This window comes from Corvus hawaiiensis, chromosome 16 (assembly GCF_020740725.1).
Source record: "Corvus hawaiiensis isolate bCorHaw1 chromosome 16, bCorHaw1.pri.cur, whole genome shotgun sequence".
Lineage (NCBI taxonomy): Eukaryota > Metazoa > Chordata > Aves > Passeriformes > Corvidae > Corvus > Corvus hawaiiensis.
The window spans coordinates 14,277,554-14,302,315 of record NC_063228.1 but is presented as its reverse complement, the minus strand read 5'-3'; the positions used below and the strand labels follow the sequence as shown (position 1 = coordinate 14,302,315).

Sequence of the window (24,762 nt, the reverse complement as noted above, 5' to 3'; positions counted from 1 at the left end):
CTTAATTCAACTGATGGCACTTCTGCTACCCCTGCAGCTTAAAAGGTAATTTTGGCACTGAAGTGATGCTGGCTGGATTTTGCAGAGAGGTACAAATGAGGAACAAGTTTGTTTCCCAGTATTGCTGAGTGCAGGAAGTGTTCTGAGGAGCAAAAGAAACTTCCAAATTAAACCAGAGCACTCCAACTGGGTGCCTTCATGGTGACATTGATAACATCATTTCTGTTTTTCTTTGGAACTTGCTTTCTGTGGTCTCTTGGGCAGATACAAACGCTCCTAGGACTGGGCTCACCTTTATAAGCCAGGATGTGGAGCTCATGATCTGGTTTTCAGCAGGACTGGCCCCAGTAGCACAAAGCACAGCTGCACAAGCAGTGGGCTGGGCCAGGATGGGATGGGAATGTGTGGTCAGGGGTTATGGAAGAGCAGAACTTGATGTCCTGGGTTCTGATCAATTTGGATTACATACCTTTTAATCTGGTCTGAAAGGGAGATGTGAATTCTGCCATGGGAGCTGTGTCCGTGGAGTTGTGTTAGGAGGATTTTCTTAACCATCAGTGCTAAAAGGGTTATAGTAAAATCTATCATTATTTTAAGCTAAAATCGTTGAAGAAAATATCCCATAACTTATCTTCTACTTGTTATGTTTATGTTTCTTTGCACAGAATAGTCAATTTTCATGTTGTTTTATTTCTGCATCATAATAGAGTGTAAAAATCACCACAGGCCTGGGGGCTGTGCCACCAATACTTCTTTTCAACACAGTCTTCTCAGGGAGCAGTGACAGCTGTCAAACCACCTCTTCTGCATGTTGTTTCCAGCCAGTCCTTAATGCTGGATTAATGAAGTGGCCAAAACTTCTTCATTCCTTTATTTGTCAGGAGCTGCTGTTCATCATCCAGTTGAATTTGGCAAAATAGCATTTATTCCTTTTCATCCCTTGCCTCAATCCCTGTGTTCCACACAGGTTATAAGGAATGCTCCAGTGAAGACGTTTGCCAGTGCTACCTTCAGCTCACTCCTGGACGTGTTCCTGTCCACCACAGTCTTCCTCATCCTCTCCATCACGTGTTTCCTGAAACACGGAATGGTCGCGTCCCCTCCGCCACCTGCGGCCGTTGTGGTGTTCGTCATCGCCATCCTGCTGGAAGTGCTGTCCCTTGTCATCTCCATCAGGTAAAGAAAGTGTAACAAAGTCTGGAAAGAGCAGGGAGAGCTGCACTGGTGCCTGGCTCGGGAACACTTTGTTTGACAGCATCCTGGGAACTCGCTTGGGTGGGCTGTAACACTTGAAGAACAGAGTTAGTGCAGCCAAGGCTCGCGGCACATCTTGTGCAGGGGGAACTCCGGCTACAGGAATTGCAGCAGAAGTGTGACTGATAGAGATTACTTAGGGAAATGGGATCTGCACCCCATCCCTGCCCCTCCTACTGTTCCTTGGGATGGCACATGCCACTGTATGTCTTCTCTCCTCAGGACCATCAGAATTCAAACAGAAAATTTTTATCTGTCCCAAAAACAAGCCCACCCAAAAAAACGCTCCTTTAAATTCCAAGATAAAAGTACACAGTTCTGGGGTTAAAACTGACATCAAGTATCAGAGATGCAAAGAGCAGTGCTGCCCTCAAAGAAAGAAAGAAGAGAAATTGCTAAAGGTGCATTGTGTCTGTCCAAAGTTATTTTTTTTTAAAATTTCATGGGTTAACATTGAGATAGTTCATGTTTTCTGTGTCTGACACGTAACAGGAGTCCAGTGTTTCCCCAGAGTGGGAACAGGCACTGCTGCTGAAGGGAAGGGGCACTGGTTTGTCTCTGCAGAAGAGGGGGCACTTGCAGGGCTGTGCTCAGAGGGGCCAACCCCATACCCGAACCCTTGTCCTGCCCCTCAGCTTCTCCTGTGCCCTCAGTGGGCTTGGCTGCAGGTCCCTGGTTTTTAACAGCAACTCCTCATTCCCCATTTGTACCCAGTCACGCCCAGCACTGGGGTGTTCTGGGCTTTGTGGACTCTGCTGGGGTGACTCCTCAGTGAGCAGTGCCCATGTGGTTCCCCAGGGTTACTCACACACACAGGGGGAGCAAAGAGCACTTTGTTCAGTGCAGCTCCTGCTCTCCTGGGTGTGCTGTGTGATCTACAGATACCCCGTGTAACCTGTCATTAACCCAGGTGAGGGACCTGTTAATGAGCTGTTTGTTTGTCTGTACTGTGGGAGCAAGTTCACTCTGCCCTCCTCAGCCCCGTGCTCCCTGTGCTTCCCTGGCACAACAGCAGGGTAAGGGTGGTGTGTGCAAATGGGCATCCTCTCCTGGAGTTCTGCACATCTGTCAGGAATGTGTCAGTCAAAATGCTTTTGTAATTACGAGCTGGAAGCAATTCTTCTGCTGTTTCAAAAGTAACAAGAGATGGGAGTTTGCACTCTTATTTTGACTTTGCAGGGTTGAGGTAAAAAATACCGAATTAATGCTGAAGTTTGTACCTCACTGGGCATATAAATGTGTGCAAGTGTATTTACATCAAAGCTGGCATGTGGAGTAGAGAGAAGTTATCTGTGAAATGCTTTAAAAGATAGCATTTCTTAGCAGAGGTGTTTGGTTTTTGCAATTTGAATAGTTTTTAGAAAATCTAGAAATTCAGAGTTAAGAGCTGTACTGGGAGAAGGTTGAACTGGTAGAAATTTCATTCTAAACTGGGTTAACTATTGCTCTGTCCTCTCTCTTGCATCAGAAATGCATTTTCCCCTTTGTAGAAGTTTCTGCACTCTGGTTTGGGTGGGGCAGAAGTTTTTCAGGCAGTTTAATGTGCCCAGGCAGCTCTTTCAGGTGGGCTGAGTTTGGTGGCCATTAACTTGTTCAGCTGGGAACAGCTCAACCACCACTTTCCAGAAGTGCTGCTTTCTACTGTCCAAGTGTATTTGGAGAAAATTTCTGTTCACTCACTTTACAGGTGAATTCTTACTTCATTTTAGTATTTTTCAGTTTGTTGTTTTCCCTGTAGTACATTGCTTTTGCCTTGTTTTGTACATTTATAAAAATTATCGCTGTAATCTTAGAAATATTTATAGGTAGATACATAAGGTTTTATTGCAGTCCTGCTCTATAATTGGTGGTTTATGGGTTCCTTAAGGAGAAGGAAAATTGTTGTTTTCAGTCTGTATAGTCAAGAGTTGGCAAAGTGGTTTTGTCTGTGAGTGGCTGTGCAGGGGTTTGGCTTCTGCAGCTCTGGGCTGTCAACCTGACCCGTGATCTCAAGACCCCTCAGAGTCTCCTGGTTACCCTGGGAACCAGGAATAGCTGGATGGGGTTTGTGACCACTGCCTTTCCCTGCCCTCTCCTCCAGACCAGCAGGGATGTTTTGAATTTATATTATGTATTTGCTTTTTAGTAAATACCTAAAATACACTTCTGGGCCACCCCAGTCTCCACAACCTGAGGCACACACTCTGTACAGTTCCCCTGGGCCGAGAGGTGAAAATCATCTTTTTCCTCTTCAAATCCTCTTCCGAGTGAGGACTGCTCCCTCTGACCACTCGTTAGGCACAGAAACAGTGCAGAACTTCCTGTGCAGAAATGTCATCCCAAATGACAATCACAGAATACCACCAAGATATCTTCAGGGAGGAGACTGGACTACAATGCTGGGCACAATCCCAGAATTTCAGGAAAAGGGATTATTTTAAGACCAGAAAATTCTTGCCTTAGTTTCACATTGTATTTTCATTATCATGATGCTAAACACCCTGTCTTTAAAGCAGCCTAAATTGTAATTAAATCCAGGACTCAGCCTAGCAAGGGCTCCCTTGGCTCTCGTGGCTCAGCCTTCAGTCCAGCTGTGGGAGGGAAGAGGAGAGCACAGCACTGTCACAGCCTGGGCAGTGAGAAACGACTTCAAATTTGAGTTCTGCAACAGCAAAAGTCCTCATGGAGCAAAGCTTACGAGGGAGAGGGATGTTTTGATTCCTCTGAAGTGTCTGATAATAAATTATTGGAGTACCTATAGATGAGGATCCCACTGTTAGCACAAGAGCCACTTGAAAATTAATTGTATAAAGCTGCACGCAAAAATTGGTGCTTCATTTGTGAGCACGTGGAAGATGTCATCTCCTCTGTAAATGTTCTCTGAAGAATGTCCTTCTGCCCACTTGAAATGTAGCTACTTTGACGAGCTCAACTGAAGTGTAAGAGATCCTAAAGTTCTGGTATTTTAAAGGAAATCATTGTCATTGAATGTACAGCAGTGTGTGAGATTTCACTTGGGAGTCTGAGGAGTGGGTCTGCAGGAATATGGGTTAGAGACAGCTGCCCAATATTTAGTGTAAATACAGGAGTTTTGTTCACTAGATAATTTTGACATCTTTTCCTTGAGTAAAGCTGCTTATAAATAAGTTTCTTCACAAAAAATGTGTTGCTTTTGATAGCGTGCTTCAGGGAAGGCTTGTGGGTGAAGAGTCGAGGGCAGAAGAGTGGGTGTTTAGCCCTGTTCAAGCGAGTGAGAGGTGGGAGCACTTTCAGTTGATTCATGCATTTAAAAGGACCTTTCTAGACAGCAAAAAAAAATGTCTCCTGAATGAAGAAAGCAAGTGCAATCCAGCAGTAGAATGGAAATTGTGCTGCTGTCTGACCAAAGAGCTGCCCTTTGCCAGGTGCTTTACCTTCCCAGCCTTGCTGAGGTGCTACCCACCGTCTGTCCTCAGCCAAGACCCTCTGGCCAACACTTGGATCTTCCTAAATTCCTCATGACCAAGAGCAGAAGTTGTTTTCTGTCCCTCGAGCTTAATGAACCAAATCTGTTAACACGACTGATACAGAATATTGATGCTGGGGAAAACAATGTAGTCTCTTTGCCTTTATTTATTTCTAACATCTGGTATTTAATATCCCACCAAATTGCTGCTATGCCAAAAGCTTTTGATTTGAACTCTGGGAATTGATTTTAAACTGCCAGTAAATACAGAAATGATGGTAACAGTCTCCATTAGCCATTAATCATTTATGTCAAAGTTACTAATTTGAACTCCAGCTTGTGTAAACAACTCAGATGCTTTAGCATTTAAGCCCTGTTGAGCTGCCCACTGACACTGCATTATTTACTGATACTGCCCTGTAGCCATTAAATCTGTCTGCAGCTCTCACTGCTGTCTGGATTTAATGCACTCCTGACTTCCTGCACTGGGAGCGTTGGGCTGGATTCACTGTTACGGAGGAGAATTCCGTCGTTTAATTCCGGAGCACAGAGCTCTGCAATAAACCCCATCCCAAAAAAATCAATGCAAGAAGGTAAAGATTATCAGGAGAAATGTGGCATTGCCCTGGAATTTGCACCTGCCTTTTTTGAAACACACAGCTGCCTAAATAAAGCAGCGTCCTCATCGCGGGATTAACCCATCGGGTTCGCCCGTGGATTTGTTGCTATAGCTCCCACAGGAATTCGTCCTGGCATGGAGGCTTGGCAAAAGGGAAAATGCAAACCGTGGAGTCCCTGGTGTGTGGGTTGGGGTGAGAGACATGAGCTGCGCTGGGTGTGTGCCACGGAGCTGGGGTCTGTGCCAGCCGGGATGGGAGCCACGGAGAGCCGGGAGAGCGTGGGCACAGGTGGCACCAGGCTGCCTTCGCAGGAACCGGGGCGTTCAGGGAGCCCTTGGCCTGGCATCCCTTCCCCTTTCCTTGCTCACAGCTCAGCCCTGGAGATGCCAATGCCCTTCCATTGGCTGTTGGAGAATGGGGGTTTATTTTCAGAGACAGAAAGTTGGGTGCTGATTTCAGACATACTCAGTGCTGGACAACGGGGCTGCACTGAGCACAGGGACAGTTCTGGCAGTCTGTAACTCTTCAGAAACCCCAGTTCTTACTCTAGAGAGCTTTTTTTTTTTTAATCTTTTATATCCAGATTTTACATTTCAGTGCTTTGCTGGAAATTCTGTTTTCCAATGGAATACAGTTAGAATTTTTAGTGTGAATGGATGTCCATTAAACTGGGAACTGGCAAATCTGTGAGCACCCTCTCGTGGGCTCCCGGTGAATTACAGTGTGTTCCACCCTCCCAAATTTCTCTTTTTCCATGCATTTAAGTATAATTTGCATATTTTAACACATGCAATTAGAGAAGAGTTCTTGATGTTTCACAAAATACTTGCAGTTCACAAGTCACAGAATTCCAGACCAGACAATTAAAATCTCATTCGCAAACAGTTTATATTTAAAGGTGTGGCATGAGTGTCAAACTGGCATAAAGAAATTTAAATTTAGCTTGGTTTGTGTCAGGCTTTTATCCAGCGTAAAAGCTTGTGTTTCAGACAACAGGGTTAAAAATGAGTGGGCATCTTTTCTCTTTTTAGAGATATAGGTGATAATGGGTAACTCCCTGTAACTTTGGAGACTGGGAATTTCATATTTAGTGTGTGTTCTTCGGGATTTTTTTGCCTGTGAGCATCTCTGTCCAAAAAAAAGGTGTGGTTCTTTACTTTTTGGGCTCTGTAGTCCAGAATTACCTGCCTGGCCTGAGTCTGATAATTCCACACGTCCCATTAATGGCTCTGGATGCAGCTAACTGTGCTACACCACCTTTTTATGTCTTAAAAATAATTACGCACTTGAACAGCAGTTGCAATTTTTCTCAAGTGACAAATGGTGAGCTTTGAGAAGGAAGTTATCCCAAGGATTTATTTCTGTGGATAAATACTACTTTTCTATGCAATGCCCTTGAGCATTAAGCATCCTTTTACCTTCCCTTATTCATTTTAGCAATTAGAGCTGCTCTCATTTGAGAAGCATCTCCAGTAAGCTGCTCTCCAGAGCTCTTCCAGTTGGCTCCTTCAGCTCTTCACAGGTTGGGGCCGTGGTTTTCTCGGCAGCTCGAGGCGAGAGCCGTTCCTTCGCGCGTTGCTGGTGGGATCCAGCTGGGCGTGCGATGCTCAGGAGGAGCGGGGCGGGTGCCAGCTGGCCTCCCAGGGGCTCAGCTCCTCCAGCTCAGCTCCTGCCAGGCTGCCAGCTCGCAGCCCACGCTCCCCTTCCCCTTCCCTAATGACAGGGAATGGAGCCTGCCTGCAGACAGGCTGGTTGCAACTGGGAGAACTGGTTTGGGTTGCAGTGTGATGGGTGCTGGCGCTGCCCTGCTCCTCAAACATTCCTGGTGTTATTTTCAGTAACTTTAACTTGTAAAAGCTTTCCCTCTCCCTGCCTGCTTTATTTTTGAAAGGAGAGAAGTCTTCCCTGTGCTTAACCTTCCAAGGAAATGAAATTTGGCTTTCAATTTGCTTCCTCAAAGCCGTCATCCCAAGGCTCTCCCTCCCTTTGCTGACCTTCCTCACCAGAGCAAACACTCGGTAATCCAGGCTGGATTATTCCCTGGAATCACCAGCAGGTGCTGTGGCACGGCACCTTGGTTGCTCCCAGAGCCTCAGTGATGGATTTGAAGCTGTATTATTACAGGTAAACGAGAGGTACAAGATGTGCTGCCATTAACAGCTGGATCCCTGATTTCCTGTGTTCCAGGATGGCGTTCTTCCTGGAGGAGGTGATGACTTGCACCAAGCGTCTCCTGGAGGTGATATCTGGCTGGCTGCCTCGACACTTTTTCGGTGCAATCCTGGTTTCTCTCCCAGCTCTTGCAGTTTTTTCACACTTCACCTCTGATTTTGAAACAAATATACATGTAAGTTGTCGAACTCCGTTCCATAATGTGACGGTTTGGAGCTAACAAAGCTTATTGCTTGCCTTCCTTCCTCCACCTCCCTCCTGCTTTACATCTGCTTGATACAGATCCCTTGAAGGGATGGGGCTTTGTGGATGACGGAATTCCTAGTTTGTTATGTAAACACAGTCATGGTGAAAGCTCTCAGACAAAAGAGAGGATACCTAGAAATTCCTGCTGCTTGCATACCTTCTTCCTCTTAGACCAAGCACTTCTGCAGGAATTTTTTTCAGATAACACAAGTGGTTTATCTCAGGATTATCGTCCTGGGCTGGATTTGGAGTTTGGAGTCAGAGAAGCTGTATCAGTGAACCTCAACAGTGAGAACAGTATTAGTGAGGGGTGCTTGGGCTTTGCAGAGTGAGATGAAGGAACTCGAAGAAGAGAGAGCATTTGGTACCTAGAAGTGGTCATTGCAGGGGCTGTGGGAATGGTTAAAGGAATAGCAATAGCTGCCTTCTGAAAAGGAATGGAAAGAAATTCGCGTATTTAACCCAGACACAGAGATCCATAGGGATCTCGGTGTCTCTTATTAAAAGCACTCAGAAGGGGAGAACAAGGGGTTAAACATTCATAGAATCACAGAACGGTTTGGATTGGAAGGCACCTCTTGTTCCAACCCCCTGCCACGGGCAGCAGTGAGGAGGGGGAAGAACAGTTTAATTTAAAGGCCAACTGTAGCATAAAATCAAGGCTTTAAAACTGTGAATAAAATGGCCTCAAGCTGGAAATGAAAGATTGTTTCTCTGCAGGTTTCTCTTAGGCAGCACAGTGTGCAATCCTTCCTTTCCAGGATCTTCAGGGAATTCTGTTTCACAAAGCTCTTGCTATTTCAGGGCCCTGGGTGTAGGTAATGACCAGATCCTCTTCACTCTTCCTATCACAGCTTATTCCTGGGTACCGGGAAGTGTTTGTTCCATGGGAACATGTGACCACACGTTTTTTGGTCCTTGCTGATTTAAACACACATCCCGTGGTTATCACAGCCACAGGAGGGTGTGGTTGACATTCTGTTGCATCCCATGCTTAACTGCAGCTTCTACCTTTTGGAACTTTAGTTAAGAATTTTTAAGCTGTAAATTGATTTTTTTTGTTAATTCAGTTTAATGATGGTCTTTCCCCTGCATGATTAAACTAACTGTAGGAATGTTTTCCTCAAGGGAAGGGAGCTGAAAACCTTTAAATCTCTCAAATCTGTCTATTGATTTTGATACCATCCCATTCATCACCATCCTTGATCATCTCTCCAAATGTTCCAGATAAGGTCAGAAGAACCACTTCATGAGTGTGTTCTCAATACAGCAGGTCAGGATGAGTCAAAACACTTCAGGCAGCAGCAGCAAAATGGTGATTTTCATCACCAAACTGAGAATGAACTTTGCTTTCTTTCCTCTTGCAGGTGCTCCAGAGTCGTGGGGCTGTTGGCTCACTCTCCAAGAGATGTCCCAACTCGGCTTGTGCTCAGTGTTTCCACACTCACGGAGCTCTAGGAAATGGAGTCAATCTATAGAGGGTCAGGTAAGTGTCCTCCTTTACTATGACATGGTTTTGCAAAGTTTTTTTTTATTCATAGCATTTTATAGCCTCCCTGGATATAAAATAATTAAAAAGAAAATTAACAAAAACAGCCATGAAAAAAAAAAACTTTCCAAAGCCATGCATCCATAGTAAAATCCAGCACATCCTGACCCTCTATAGGCTGGCTTCATGCTGGGCCATCACTTGGAGTGAGAACCAGTGCTCTGCCACTTTAGGAGACCTGAAATGGGGGGAAAAAAGTAAGTTAAAGTTATGGTTTTTTATGGACACTTCAGAAATTCCTTTTATCCATTTTGAAGTCGTTTAAAAAACCAACAGTTGTGCTTGTGGTTTAAAAATGGTGAATGATGTAAGGATTTTTCCCATACACTGTGTCTGCTCTCAATCACATGCTTGTTTGTTATGCCACAGGACTGCCAGGCTGCAGAGTCTGCGCTTCAGCTGCACAGGACACCTAAAGGGAGAGAGAAGGGGAGAGAATGATCATTTCATGCTGTAAAACACAGCATAAAGCTAGACCAGAACTCCTTAATCCCAGTGCAGAGTCTCTGGTTTAGCTTGGATGGTCATGAATATTCTTGGGAAACCAAAATTGGCACATCAACTTGAGAGTTTTGAGCACCATGAGGTTGTACCTGGGGAAATGAAGGTGCTCTGGGCGATGCATCTGTCCTGCACCTCCTTTCCTTTATCCAGTAAAGTTGTGGAAAGGTAAAGGGGTTTTGAGACGGGGCATTTGGAGCAGAAAATGTGAAATTGTCCTTTCAAATTGGCACAAGTGGCCGTGTTATCGAGCTGCCAGTGACTGAAGCTGCCTTTTGTCACCAAGGCAGATCTTTCCTTACCTGAGTTCAGCTGTTACAGGACAGTCTGAGAACATTCTCTGAAAAGTGTTTTTAAAAGCAGGCAGGTGGGTGAAATTGCATTCTGCACTTGCAATGCAATGGAATTTCAATACTCAGTTTAAAGCAGGCAGAATCTAACCCCAGCAGTGGAGAGGGGGTTGCCAGGAATTTTCACCTTCTTTTTTTCCCTTTTTTGGAAGAAGAAGAGGCACTGAGCTTTTGGCAAAGGTAAGCTGGAGGCGCTGGGCATTGCTGAAAAGAACAGGTGTGTGATAAAATACTCCATCCAGGGAAAGTGGTGACAAACCACCTGTGCTAAAGGTTTTCTTGCTCCTGGAAGGGAAGATGTCCATCTTCACGTGGGATCACTCCCTGTGCCCATCATCCAGGCGGAGTTAGACCCTTCTCCCCGCTGTCCCCCTTTCCCTGCCGGCGTGGATGTGCAGAAGGGCCCTGGGCAGCTGTTAACTCCCGTCTCTCTCTCTGTTGCAGTACACCATGTTCATGTGTTGTGCCATTCTCATCACCATTGTGCAGTACTGTAACTTCTGCCAGCTCAGCTCCTGGATGAGATCCCTGCTGGCAACCGTGGTGGGAGCAGTGCTGCTCATCCTGCTCTACGTCTCCTTGTGCCCCACCAGGTGAGCCTCACCCTGCGGCTGCAGGGGAACAGATCTGGGCTTCTCCCCAGGGAAACAAGGGTCTGATGCACAGGATTTTGCTGTCTGCCATGACTTTCTCCAGCATCTCAACTTTAATGATTTTATTTCTTGATTATTTATTTCTTTGAAGGATTTCAGGGGGCCCTCTTCTGTGTGATACTCTGTCCTTCCTGATGTGTTTCTAGGACACAGTTACAGACCCACAGAATTGCCTTTCACCACTAGTTTGAAAATCTATTTTATTAAGGAATTTCCCAGGTATTTGGTGGTGCCAGAGAGCCCAACTGCTCCACACCACCCCTCTGGATTTATTTTTGCCCTTAGGAACCACGTATTCTTCTTCCACCTCCTTCCTCAATGCATTTTCCAGTGTGGAAGGCAGGTGCTTAGGTTTAATGGGATCTAATACCCAGTTCCATTCTCAGTTTCCTGCCTTTTCAGAGGACTCTGCAGAACAGTAACCAGAGGAATCAAGATAATGCAGTTTCTGTGCAATAACCTTAAGTTTTTCCAGTTTTCCTCTGATAAACAATTTTCCACAAGAACTTGTTTGCAATATTCTCCTGCTATTTTCTTGCCAAGAGAGTCAAGGGGGTCCTTCCAGCCTTCTGCTCCTGTTGGGAAAATTTTATAATCAACTTGTACTTCTCAGTGGCTTAGGACCCTCTCTTGGGATGGACTTAGCAAGGTCTTCTCCTCAGTTCCTCTCCTTCAGAGACCTGCTGAATCATAAGGTGAAAAACGTGAAAAAAAAACCCCAAACAAACCAAAAAGAGTTTGCAGATACATGTTTTAGTGAGTATTTAACTTTAATTCCCTCTTTAAGTGTCTTCAGTGGTCTCTTTTAATTTTGATCAAATTTATATTTTAAAAAAGGGAGAATAAAAGTGACCCCTTACACCTGTTCACATCTATGATTTGAGATGGCTGTAAGGGCTGAAGGGAAAAAGTCCTGCGAAAAAAATATCCTGGAGCTGGAGTCAGTTGACAAATGATCTCTAGATCGTATTGACTACAGAAAAATCCCTTTCTTGTCTGTCTGCAAAGGACTTGGACAAGGAGGGCAGAGGAGTTCTCTCCAGCTCCAGTGCAGAAAAGGAGTGTTTGGGTTCTGGAGCCTCCCTTGTCTCTTCATGGATTTGTCCCATTGAGTTCAGGTTCCCGGTGAACCATCATCATCTGTCCCCCAGCACTGAGTGGGCCTCTCCCAGTCACAAAGACTTCTCCCCTTGGCTTTTGCCTTTGTAGTGCTGGTGCTTTCACTGGCCAGCCACAGCTTCCCTGAGAATTGTGGAGTCACAGAACCCTTGGGGTTGGAAAAGCCCTCTGAGACCATCGAGTCCAGCTGTTTCCTCAAGGCCACCACTAACCCAAGTGCCACATCCACAGGGCTTTTAAATCCCTTCAGGGATGGGGACTCCACCAGGGCTTTTGCTGAAGGCATTTTTTTTCCCCTAATATCCATCTAAACCTCCTTTGGCACAACTTGAGGCCATTTCCTCTTGTCCTGTCTCTTGTTCCCTGGGAGCAGAGGCCAATCCCCACCTGGCTCCGAGCTCCACCCCAGGTTTGGTTTTCCAGGGGAATTAGTGGAGAGCAGAGCCTTGATGCCATTTCTTGATTCCATGGTTGCTCTTCCCTAATTCCCCCAGCAGGAGTTCCTGGAGCTCGTTCCCTCCCAAACCTGCAGCCGTGTCTGCACAGAGCTCCCTGGGGCTTCCTGGCAGAGCCTTGTAAAAGGGGTACTGGAATATACTCCTGGACAAGCTCTGTGGTAGGACTTTGTGCAGAAAGAAAGCCACAGAACTGGGGATTTTCCCTGCATTTCAACTTCATTAAGGGGCTGGGAATGGCTCTTCCAAAGCTGAGAGGGGGAGACCTTGCTGTTGTGTCAGGTCACAGCATCAGCTTCTGCTGAGTGTAAAGGGGCTCTATGAATGTTAAGAAATCCCATTGTCTTAATAAAAGTTACTAATGATGGGGTGTTTCCACCTGTGGTGTGAACAGCAGTGACCATTAATGGGCAAAGTTCAGAAATCATGGAATATGTTGTTACTTCATCCATCAAAAATAAATATTTCAAGTAATAGAGCTGTTCAGCTGCAGGTCTGAAAAGGTGATTGACAGAATTGATCCCAAACAAAAGTCATACAGATTTAGTTAGTGAAACTCATTACTTCAGTTTGTTAATAATCATCTTTTTGTTTGTCTCTTACCATGATTCTGATAATATTTTTTGTCACAGTGGCAATTGCAGCCCTGTCTGCACCACAGACAGATCCATTCTGCAGCTTTACTTCTTTTTCCAGTTGTTACTAATCCTGAGAGGTTGATACTCTCTTGCTACTTGATTGCAGGAGAGAACTTGTAATACAAGTAAGTAAGAAAAGTGCTCAAACTACTTATTTTCTCTAATGGCATCTTCAAAAACAGGTTCTGTGTTAGGGTTTTAGGGATTTTTGGTTTGGGTTTGGTTTTGGTTTTTTGGGGGTTTTTTTGTTTGGGTTTTTTTGGGTTTTGGGTTTTTTTTTCCTTTTTTGTTTGTTTTTTGTTTTTTGTTTGGAAAGGTTGGGGTTTGTCTTTTTGTGTTTTATTTTTAAAATCTTTGTGCTTTGTGCTCACATAAGATGAAGGCATAATGGAGTCTTAGAGTTCTGGGATTGCTTTTCCCCATTTCCCAGGTAAGATAGGATTGTTTAACAATTACTTGTTCCAGGCTTCATGAAGTTCCAGTTTCCCTTTAGAGGGATTTGCATCTCTGGCTGGTTCCTTCTTCCAAACAGATAAGTCATGTTCAGACAAAGTTTGTGTGAAGCTGCTCAGGTCTGCAGTGCAGTTATTGGTCTGTGTAATAGAGAAGTTTAAAATTTTGTCTGAAATGCTGCAGGATGGTTTGTTTATTGCTTTAACTTTCCCTCTGAAATCAATGCTTTTTTCATTTCAGCTCCACGGAAACTCCTCATCTAGATTTGGCACAGAACTTTAGGTAAGTTTTATATACAATTACCATCTTTATATTTAGGGATAGAAACATTTTCAGTGAATTATATGTAGCAAAACTTTGCATCCACAGTAATAACTTGGGAATTCAACAAATTGGTTCAGCAAGTTGTGTTTAAGCTCCTCGTGTAATTTCCTTTACAGATGACTTGGGTATGACCAAAACTCATCAGGGCTGGTGCTGCAGTCACAGAATTGTGTAATGATATTTTCTCCTTAAATTGAATTTCTGGGAAATAGAACTATGGAGGAGCTATTTAAAACAGCATCTGTTTTTCTGGTAGCAGCAGTTTTTAGAGCATTATCTGTACACCACGAGCTGTTTATTTGATTTCCTTGGCTGATTTGCACCATTCAGAAGCAGTGTGAGTTGGATGCTCTCACAGCTGGGCAGGTGAGAATTCCCTGGTGTAGAGGAGCTTCCTCTGGAAAGGCTGGATGTGCAGCCAGCTGCCTTCCCAGGATGGGATGTGACAGTCTGGGCCTGGCTGTCATCTCGCCTGGGCAGAGCAGGGAGTCATAAAACTGAGAGCAAAGGAAATTTTAGCCCCTAGCCTTTCAAAGCAAACAAAAATCCCTTCCTGGGTTATTAATGGCCCCTTAAAATAAATGTGTTAAAGACTCACTCTGATTATTTTAGTGTTGAGTTTCCTATGGGTTTATTTCAAGTTTTTTCAGTACCATTTTTAAGTGTTTTTACTGGTCTTTGGTATTAGACAAGTCTGTGTTTGCTAATTGCAAATTTGGGGGCAATATTTGGGCCGTGTTGGGTTGGATTGAACTGTGGATGTGTGACTTGGTAATGCATCTAAAAGGGGTTTTCGGAGGCATGTTGCTTTTCCTGGGAGGATGTGTCAAAACAAAATTACTTTTTAATAACTTTCATCTCCACAAATGATGTGGTAGTTTAGAAAAACACGTGGGGTTTAGTACAGAGGGGTGAGAACTGTGTTTCTTTGGGTATTTCTTCACCAAGGACTCAGCACTTACTACAGTGTTCGGGTTTGGGGGGCTTCGGCTTTTCTTACATGGGTTTTCCTTTTTCCTGGTTTTGATTTGTGGAAGTTCATTTTTCTAACAGAATTCCAGTTCATTGAATCCAGAATGGAAATTTAAAGCCAAAAGAACAGAGGCAGCTTTTTCTTTTTTGTAAACATTAAAAGTGTGGTGATCACTCCAGTAGTGTCTTAGGATCAGCCTGAGTTTGGCTCCTTAGAGTTTTGATCCTTATTTTTAGTTTATGAAGCTTTTGTGCTGCTCAGCATTACAAACCTCTTCCCCAGAAGCTCAGCAGGCTCCTGGCCAGCTGCTAATCACTGATCAATAATTCATCCTGCCTTAAATCATTGACAACTGGGTCTTCCCCTTAGTGATAGAAATCTGTGAAAAGATCACCTGTCAAGCATAGTTTTCCTGCAGATACTTTTCTTCCATAAATATGTAACTTCTTACTCATGACAGGTGAAGGTGAGAGTTGCTGAGGACCAAACCATGGAGGTGTCTCTTGTGAGCAGGTGTGGAGTGAGCTTTGCCTCCTTTGCAAAGCTTGGCTTGTGATCTAAAGGCCAAGTAAGGCAGTGACCAAAATGCCTCACTCATTAAACATTTCTAAACTTAATTTTTCACTTTTTATTAGGATGTTGTCTGTGCTCCTTCAGCTGGGGAAGAGACCCATGTGCTAATTCTGCTCAGCACTGCCCTTCAGTCCAGCTCCCCTGGCCTGACCCTGCCCAAACTTGTACATTAACAAATATTGGAAGTTAAAAGAGAGAACTGGGAGTTAATCCTATTCTACCACTAAACAGAATTTGGCTTCTTTTTTCAGGGCTCTTTTGCTGTATGTTATTGTATATCACATTTCTAGAGTACAGAATTTCCCCTTTCTTCTGGTGGTGAACTAATAAAAAGGTGATACTCCCTTCACCTAACAAAATGTTTTGCTGCACCTTTCTGCCAGAATTAAATAAATCAGGTTCCTGGCTTACCCCACTCACCACAAAAGTTTTCCTGTGTTCTAAGAGGGCTAGACAAGCTTATGTTTTCTTTTAATGAGGTTGTTCCCTTTCCTTGATCAAGAATAGAGATCATATTAATGTTGCCTGGGAAGAGAGACAGCAGTAATGGTAATGAAGTCTTAGCACAGAGTTCATCTCTGGACTGTCTGTAAATAAAAATACGGAGTTTGCCTTGTTTTCCAGGCAGCCCAGTTCTTCAGCCCAAAGGATACAGCCGTGAACTTTGTCTTTTAAGCAGGAAATATTTCTCATTTTCATTCCTTCCTCACCTCAGAGCAGGTGGGATGTGTCACTTTCCAGTGTGGCTGCTCAAGGGGGAACAGCAATGGGCCACTTGAGTGGAGACTGACATCACCTGGTTGTAGGGAAGGGTCTATAGGAATCCACTGCACGTTTTTCATGGAAAGCAGCAGTTTGATCCCCTTTTCCACATTGTTCCTCCCTTGCTTTCCTCTCTCAGGTTTATCAGGCAGAGGCATCCTCTTTCAGTATAGCAAGATACCCAAATCTGAACGGGTTACTGGCTCAGAAGCAAACTGGCTTTCCAAAAAGCTCTGTAAGTGGAAAGCCATTATCTTCTTGATTTGTGATCAAGCCAAAGGAGATTCTATCTCCGGAGTCTCACTTGTTCCATGTTCACAGCCTGGATGGAGGTGCCAAGTTAATAGTGAGGGGGCTGTGCCAGGCAGCATTTCACCAGTTTGAGTTAAAGAAACATTGTCAGCTCAAGATTTCAATTTGAATGACTTTTAAAATCAGTTTTCTGCTGCAGAACCTCATAAAAAGTAGAATTGAGAAAGGTTGTGGAGGGGGGTTGATCTTTTCTGTTGGAGGTGTGGGGGAGTTCTTCTGCTTTTCGTTCCAAAGGGTGACTCCAGGTCATGACTGCTGCCTGGGGGAAGTGATTTACAGTCCTGTAGGTCCTGTACCCTGCTCACTGCAGCATCCACAGACTGGATTTCCAAATGAGGACGATGCAGTCGCTCTCTCCTTCAGGCTGGAATCAGGGCTTTCCATACTGATGCAGTCACATTGGGATAAAGGTGCCTGCTCTGGAGAAGCCACTGCATCTTCTTCTTGGGATCCCAGCCCCTTCCCCCATTAATGAAAGGAGGTCAGTGCACAGCGAGTCACTCCCTGCACATGCAGATCTCAGGAGCCAACGAGGTCAGGCCCTGCTGAGCAGATCATGGAGAGCTCCCCGGTGCCGACGCTCCAGAGATGGGGAATGGGAGGCAGCAGCTCCTTCCCTGAAGGCAGATTCTGTCTTCCACTGTTCCTGACAGAACATTGGTGCTGCTCACCTAATTCACTGAGGAGGAGTTAAAGTACTTTGAGGAGTGTTTTGTACAGCAAACTGTAAATAAAAAGCCTTTAATGACTCAAATAAATCCGTGTGGCTGATGTTAGAGCGGATTATCTGGATCAGACTCGTACTCTCAGAGTAGTAACAGAGTCATTGCTCAGGTCCTCTTGCAGATCTTCACACAAGATGTGTGAAATAATGAACTCAGATTCAGAGAAAAACCTGAGTTGTGCTCCTTATTCCAGATTCCTTCCTCACTTTCCCCAACCTCTTCTTTCTTTCCAAGATCTTTTCTCTTACCTTCCCTTCCTTCATTTTGTTTTATAAGCCCATCAAGCTGGGAGGGCATTTTGTCACCTCCAAAATAGGTAGCAAGGATTGTATTTCAGGAATTGTTCCCTTCAAGTCATTGAATATGGAATATTTTGGGCTGGAAAAGACCTCCAAGATCAGGGAATCATAGAATATCCTGAGTTGAAAGGGACCAACAAGGATCATAGAGTCCAACCATTAACCCAGCCAAGGCCATCACTAAACCATGTTTATGTCTTAGTCTCTGACTTGTCTTTCAAGGGAGGAAATAAACGGGTTCATAACAGAGGTTCTGTTGAGAATAAGGGAGGAAGGAGTGTCTTGGTACAGCAATTACAGGAACCTGATGGTGGGGCCCTACTTTGAGTTGAGACATCTCCTTTCATGATCCCCTTGTGAAGAGGGAATAAAATGAATATACACCTTCACTTCTGCTGGGAGAAGTATATTTATGCTAGAAAACAGAAGAAGTAATTTCCAATGTAATTTGTCCTATCTTTCATCTGAAATTCAACCTGCACACTCTGTATTGTAAATATTTCACTCACAGGAAGCTTTTTTCCTCATAGGCTTTCTGTGAAAAAAGTTAGTAGATACAAAGAACGTGGCACAGAGAAATGTTTTTGGATATGGGGCACGTTCATCTGTCTCACAGCTGTGCTGTGGTTTTGTTTCATCACACTTTTCTGTCAATCAGGTATTTGAGAACGAAACTCAGAGAAAGAAACTGTGCCTGTAAGTTCAATTCTAAAATATTTCCAAAGTGGAAGCCTGTCCCCCATGGACATGTACAATGGCTTTTTGCAGTGGCTTTTCATGTACTGCCTTTTTCTCCGGCAAAGTATAACTTAGTAACAGGAGAGGAAAGACATGAAGCAACAAAATGAACTGAGAAATGTTTTCATATGTTACAGTAACAAATTCAGCCCTCTCTTTCCTGAGCTCTTGTTCCAGTTGTGCTCTGAGTTTTAATCTCTCTCTACCTTTCCAGAGAAATGCAGGCAGGTGCTGGGTATGGATTCCTTTCTGGCTCTCCAGGAGAAAGGCTGATGTGATGCTTTTCCTTTTCAAACCATCTCTTAACTTGAAAAACTTCAGCGCGTGTCTGCTCATATCAAACCTTAAGCTTTGGCATAATTTTATCCAAAAAATGCAGTTGGATCCCTGTAGAAATGACTGCATGCCAAGCTGGCTGCGTTTAGCCTTCGCTTCTGGGATTGCATAGGTGGGGCCTTCTCAGATTCAATTTGTGTCTTTGCATCTCTCCAGAAAGTTGAGATTGGGGAGTGCAGATGTCTCCTCGTTCAAGGGGGTGTAGCACTGGCAGATGCTCCATCAGCGCCTCATAATCTGCACAGGCAGACAGCGAACTGTTGAAAGGATCTGAAATATTGCTCCCAATCTATGGCAGACAGGAATTTTTGATTATTTTATATAATCTTGGCACTTTGAGAAACTTTCTCCGCCATGAAGAGCTTAAGTGGTTTTATCATAGAAAGGTGTCAGCACAGAGCTGCACGTTCTCCACTTTCTTGCAGTTCACAGAACCACAGACTGGGTTGGGTTGGAAGGACCTTAAAGATCATCCAGTTCCAACCCCCTGCCATGGGAGTTCTCCATGATGTGTCTTTTACAGGGTTGTCTTCTTCCAAACCCTTCCTGGCCCTTGATGAGGACACAAGGGAAAGGCATGGGAGTGTAAAGCAGCTGGTTCTGAATATTGGAGGTAATAAAAAATACAGAACCAGATAAATTCCACAAAACTCACACACACCCCCACATACAGACATTCAGTGCACTCAGATACCTAAACACACACACAGGTACATACTTATATGCAGTGCTTTTAGTTATATATTTAGATACAATGATAACTGTTCCCTTGGTGAAGTCCTTAAAACAGAATTGGGCAACTTCTGTGCCACTGAACCTGCTGATAAGAAAATACTTGGTGGGTTTAAGGATGTACTTGGTGAGTTTAAGAATTAAATTAATTCTCTGACTTTTTCTTAACAGCAGATGAAGTTCTCAATGCATATTTTATAATTTAGTATGTAACTGCACTTCCCACACTTCCTTTTCCAGCAGAGGATTTCTAACTGTGGAGCAGGGATGGCAATGCCCTAACTTAAAACGCACCTGTGTGTTCTTCCCTTTGTGCAGCTCCAGAAAGAGCCCATGCAACAGCTCGCTGCCGAGTGACACGAAGCGGCCGGCGGAGCTGATCGGTCAGGAGGTGGTTCTGGTGTCCTTCCTGCTGCTCCTGCTGGTCTGGTTCCTGAACCGGGAGTTCGAGGTCAGTTACCGGCTGCACTACCACGGGGATGTGGAGGCCGATCTGCACCGCACCAAGATCCAGAGCATGAGGGATCAGGCTGACTGGCTGCTGAGGAATATTATCCCGTACCACGTGGCTGAGCAGCTGAAGGTGTCCCAGAGCTATTCCAAAAACCACGACAGCGGCGGGGTGATCTTTGCCAGCATCGTGAACTTCAGCGAGTTCTACGAGGAGAACTACGAGGGTGGCAAGGAGTGTTACCGAGTCCTGAACGAGCTCATCGGGGACTTCGACGAGCTGCTGAGCAAACCCCACTACAGCAGCATCGAGAAGATCAAAACCATCGGGGCCACCTACATGGCGGCATCGGGGCTGAACACCTCGCAGTGCCAGGACAGCAGCCATCCCCACGGGCACCTGCAGACCCTTTTTGAATTTGCCAAAGAAATGATGCGGGTGGTGGATGACTTCAACAACAACATGCTGTGGTTTAATTTTAAACTCCGGATCGGCTTTAACCACGGCCCCCTCACGGCCGGGGTCATTGGCACCACCAAGCTGTTGTATGACATTTGGGGGGACACTGTGAACATCGCCAGCAGGATGGACACCACCGGCGTCGAGTGCCGCATACAGGTGAGTGAGGAGAGCTACCGCATCCTCAACAAGATGGGGTATGACTTTGACTACAGGGGGACAGTCAATGTGAAGGGGAAGGGTCAGATGAAGACCTACCTTTACCCCAAGTGCATGGACAACGGGATCGTGCCACATCACCAGTTGTCCATATCTCCAGACATTCGAGTTCAAGTGGATGGCAGCATTGGGCGGTCTCCAACGGATGAGATTGCCAACCTGGTGCCTTCTGTACAGAATTCTGATAAGATAGCCCATGGCACAGATAACTCAGAAGCCAAGGACGTCCTTCCTTCTGCCAAGAAGCTCCAGAAAGACGCGGTGAAGGCAGAGGAGAGGTGCAGGTTTGGCAAAGCCACGGAGAAGGATGACTGTGAGGAAGCGGGGACTGAGGAGGTCGATGAACTGACAAAGTTAAATATCTCTAAGAGTGTATGATGAACTGTCAGAGTTGCATGAAGTACTCTGTCCATAAAAACACACAGACTTTTGCAATTGGCAGTTTTCTTTTTCAAGAGAGACCTTCTCCACACCTGGGTTGTACGTTTGTGTTCATTTCGGCGCCTGGGGCTGTGTGGATCATGGCTCTTCAGGGCTTGTTTTCATCCATCTCTCTCCTCCATGCCCCAAATCACATCCCAAGCTCCCCAGCTCCCTGTGCAACCATCTTACAGCTGAGTAGAGGATATTAAGTGCCTTCAGATATACTCCATTGGACTCCCTGTCAAGGTACAGAGGCCCCAAGTGAAATCATAGCTTTGGGTATTTATCTAATTTTAAAGAAAAGAAAAGCTGTGGTTATATCATTTTTATTGTTGTTTCTCACAAAACACTTTTTTTGGCTAATGCAACTCCTTGGGTTTTTTATATCTCTCGGAACAATGTTTTACTGTTATCAGACCTTTTGTATGTAACACACAGACATGTGCATGTATCTACCATATGAGACTGCTATAAAGTGCCAGTAATGCACCACAAGAATGTCTGGGCGAGGGGTGACACACTTTGGGTCGGGCTGGAGGGGGAGCTGTGCCGTGGCTCAGCCTTTAGTTAGGGCAGGAGGAACAGCTGCTGTCATCCTGTTCTCCTTTCCCGATGCTTTCTGCAGCCTCCATATGCCATCGTGTGCTTTGGATACACTTCTTTTCCATATAGCCAATGAGTTACTGATAACGTGGGAACGGAAGGAGGGTTGGGACAGTGCCAGCTCTGGGGACAGGTTTCCAGAAGCAGAGGAGAGACCACGGGAGTGCTGCAGTTCAGGGCTCCCAACTCCGTATGCGGCTCAGTGGGCGAAGGTAGGTGATATCGGTGTCTCTGAGCTGATTGGAGAGAGAGAGAGAGAGAGAAGCAAAGCAAAATAAATGTTTTGGGAATGCCTTTATTTATTTATTTATTTTATTCCTGTTTGGGTTTTTTTTATTTCGTTTGGGAATTTTTGCGTGCGGAAGAGACCGGGAGAGATGAATTGTTCATGGGTTTAACAGGAGTAATAAGACAGTGTTTGAGCCTCTTTGAACTACCAACCACTGTGAGGATGTTACCTTAGGCAATATTTGTTTCCAAGCTGATGACACTTTGGAAGCCACCAAACACAGTTGAGTATCCCAGCTTCCCTCCAGACTGAACCAATGGTGCTGCACAGTATTTTTCAGGATTTTTACACATACACACACACACACACACTGTGCTTTTGCAGCAGGGAAGAGAACAGCGTGCTCCCTTCCTGCTGCTGAAAGCAGGAATAGGGAAAAGAGTCCTTGTAGTGAGCTGAGAAGCACAATCATTTCCCAGTCCTGTGGATGACTCCATGCAGGTTCCTGGGAGCAGAGGCCTGCGGGAGCCCAGGAGCTGCTTGCACGGGAGGAGCTGTGGGATCGGGGGCTTAGGCTGTGCCAGTCTGCCCTCTGCATGCTTCCACCACCTCCCTCTCTGGTGTTTGATGCCCTGCTGTGGATCATACTGACCATTCAACTATTCTAGTTCAGCCAACTCCCTCTGACATGAAATAAAGTGAAAGGATTTTTATGCCCAAAAGAAGTTGATCAGCCAGCGAAGAGCTGGGGAAAGGCTGTGCTGCACTGGCTGCGTGATGCTGGGGGCTCCAAGTCTTTCCATCTGAACTTGAGTCAGAATGTATTGATTCTTCTTACCCTCATATGATTTTGGGGTATGAGTAGTAAATATTGTGGAGTTCCTATTCAGCTGGTGGAGATCCATCTCCACTCCATGTTCAGCATGGAGCCCTTGAAGCCTTTGTCAGATGTGAGTGTGTGAGATTTCTGGATCTCAGTTAAACAGAACTCTGCACACTGATCCTGCAAAGCTGCTGTTTTATGCATGTCAGTATTCCATTTGATAGGAAAGCTGTTCAGAATTCATCTTCTTCGCTCAATCTGCCAGCACACAACAAACCAGGGGATCCTCACCCCAAATCCCTGTGCCACAGATGCTGTTGCCTGTTTGGAGGCTGTTCCTGATGAGCAGCAATGTGAGGTGGTTTTGAGTGCACAGTTTTCCAGGAGCTTCCTTCTCCCTAGGTTACAACTCCCCCCTCCCTGTAGTGGATTGCACTTCCAACTTTCAGGTAGTAATTCTGCAAATACCTCTTGCATCCGAAGAATGTATTCCTGAAACCATTGTTAGGGTTCTTGGTTCAGTTAAGGTGTGTTAGTGTTCCTTTTCCTACAGTCAAGGAGCTAACATGAACCAGAATTGTTTACATGCCTTTTAGTGTTATGTTATTGTCTCAGAGTCGTTCCCTTTCTCCCTGTCACTTCTTTCTCCCAATTTTATAGACCCTGCCCATCCTTGCTCTCTTCCCTGCTCAGCTGTGTGCAAGGGCAGAGCTCAGTCAGGACACGCCAGCTCCTTGAGACACTGCACAATAACCAAACCTCCACCAGCCCCAGCCCTGCACCTCAGGAGAGGTTGACAACCTGTGGTTAAACCCGAAAGGAAACGGTGCTGGAATGGGACCCCGGACCCAAAGCACCTTCCTCTTCGTTGTTCCAGCACTTCAGGATGCAAAATCCTCCTCCTCCAACCTCTAAAGTACACAAGGCTCCCATGCTGCCATGGTGTGGGGCTGCAGGAGTATCGTTGGGTTTATGGGAATATCCGAATACCAAACCCCAAACCCAGCAGGGCCTCTCTTTGTTGGCACTAAGCAAATAAAGGCACTGAGGACAGCAGCGCTGGGGGATTCTGAAATCAAGGGCTGTTGTCTGCTCTGGGAACTGCCGGTGATGTTACTCTGCCTTAACTCTGGGTTGGGAAGAGAGTCCTCATGGGTGACCAGTGGTGCCCCGTTTGCTCATTGCCAGGACAGCAGCAAGAATCCCACAGCTGGGGCTGCGGGGCTGCCAGGGTTAAATCTCTTTAATGCGGTGTTGTAACCAAATCAAGAAGTTCAGTTCTCAGTGGATGGTTTGGAGGGGGAGATTTTCCAGGTGCAAGGAGATACCTGTTTGTGTTCTAAGGCAGTGCAAGCTGAACCTTCACACCTCCCCTTGCACTTTTGAAGATTTATCCTGACACAGAAATGACTCTGGGGGCGTTTTCTAGCAGTGTTGTGCAGCTCTGCTGCAGAATTCCTGACACGTGTGCTGGTGGGAGGCCACAGGCAAAGTTCACTCCATTAAAATCCCAGTGGTGTGTGTGCTGTTGGTGCCAGCAGTGCTGTCAGTGAACATGGCGGGGTTGGCCGGGTCCCCAAGGGTTTATTCCACAAGGACAATCCTTGCATGGCTGCACTTCCAGTCTTTAGGGTGGTTTAATGGTAGTGATTTAAAAATGGTCCAGAGAAGGGGACTGGGGAGAGTGCTGAGTGTTTGTGAGCCCTGCGTTGCCTTCTGCCACTTGTGGCACCTGCTCCAGGGTGCAGAGTGACAAGGAGTGCGCTCACTACTGTCAGCAGTGAGGTCTTAATCTGCTGCTAACACACCAAAATGCTTTTTCCTCCCTGCTGCTCCTGTGAGAGATTTCTCATTGAGGACCAGGTAAATGGTGTTCCCATTGATTAACTTCTGGCATTAGGATTTTGAGAAGGACGGATTTGCCTGTTACTGCCCAGGATTTGGGGCCGTTCCCCTTTGCTGGAGGTAGCGTGGGCACTGCGAGCAGGGTGGGACAGTGCCACTGTCTGGCTGCGGCTTCTGCTGTGCCCCAGGAGTGATAAAATGAGGGGAGGAAAGAATGGATTCCCCAAGGGCTTTACAGAAAAGTATTTGGATACTCTCCCTTTAGGGCTAAAACACACAAAGGAGTGGCCAGAGCAAAACTGAAGGGAGCTCCAAACCAAACCCTGTACCCTTAGTAGCTTTAGCTAAAGAGGAGTTTATTTCTGAGTAAAAGGCCAAGTTCTTAGGGTTTCTGGCATTTTAAAATTGCTAACTCTGACCTGTTTCTAAAGCTTTCGTTCTGAATACAGCAAAAAGTATTGCAAGTTTAGTCATGTCACAACATCTTGAGAGGCTGAGGGTG

At 45.4% G+C, this 24,762-nt stretch overlaps 2 protein-coding genes across 5 annotated transcripts in view; one reads left to right on the top strand and one right to left on the bottom strand.

Moving 5' to 3' along the window:
* Positions 1 to 21,661, top strand: part of ADCY9 (adenylate cyclase 9) — an 84,160-nt gene extending 62,499 nt beyond the window's left edge. For both annotated transcript variants that reach the window (XM_048320571.1, XM_048320569.1), the window contains 5 exons: positions 968 to 1,176; positions 7,486 to 7,645; positions 10,561 to 10,709; positions 13,675 to 13,716; positions 19,527 to 21,661. In XM_048320571.1, the coding sequence (XP_048176528.1) occupies positions 968 to 1,176; positions 7,486 to 7,645; positions 10,561 to 10,709; positions 13,675 to 13,716; positions 19,527 to 20,715 (1,749 nt within the window). In that variant the 3' untranslated portion in view covers positions 20,716 to 21,661. The remainder of the gene's footprint in view (positions 1 to 967; positions 1,177 to 7,485; positions 7,646 to 10,560; positions 10,710 to 13,674; positions 13,717 to 19,526) is intronic.
* Positions 21,352 to 24,762, bottom strand: part of LOC125334101 — a 29,466-nt gene continuing 26,055 nt past the window's right edge. For 2 of the 3 annotated variants that reach the window (XR_007207071.1, XR_007207072.1), the window contains exon 3: positions 21,514 to 21,599. Coding sequence is in view for 1 of the 3 variants with exons in the window: in XM_048320572.1 (XP_048176529.1) it covers positions 21,352 to 21,599 (248 nt within the window). In the remaining 2 variants the exon portion in view is untranslated. Of the gene's footprint in view, positions 21,600 to 24,762 lie in introns of all 3 variants that reach the window. The other variant, XM_048320572.1, reaches the window with a different exon arrangement.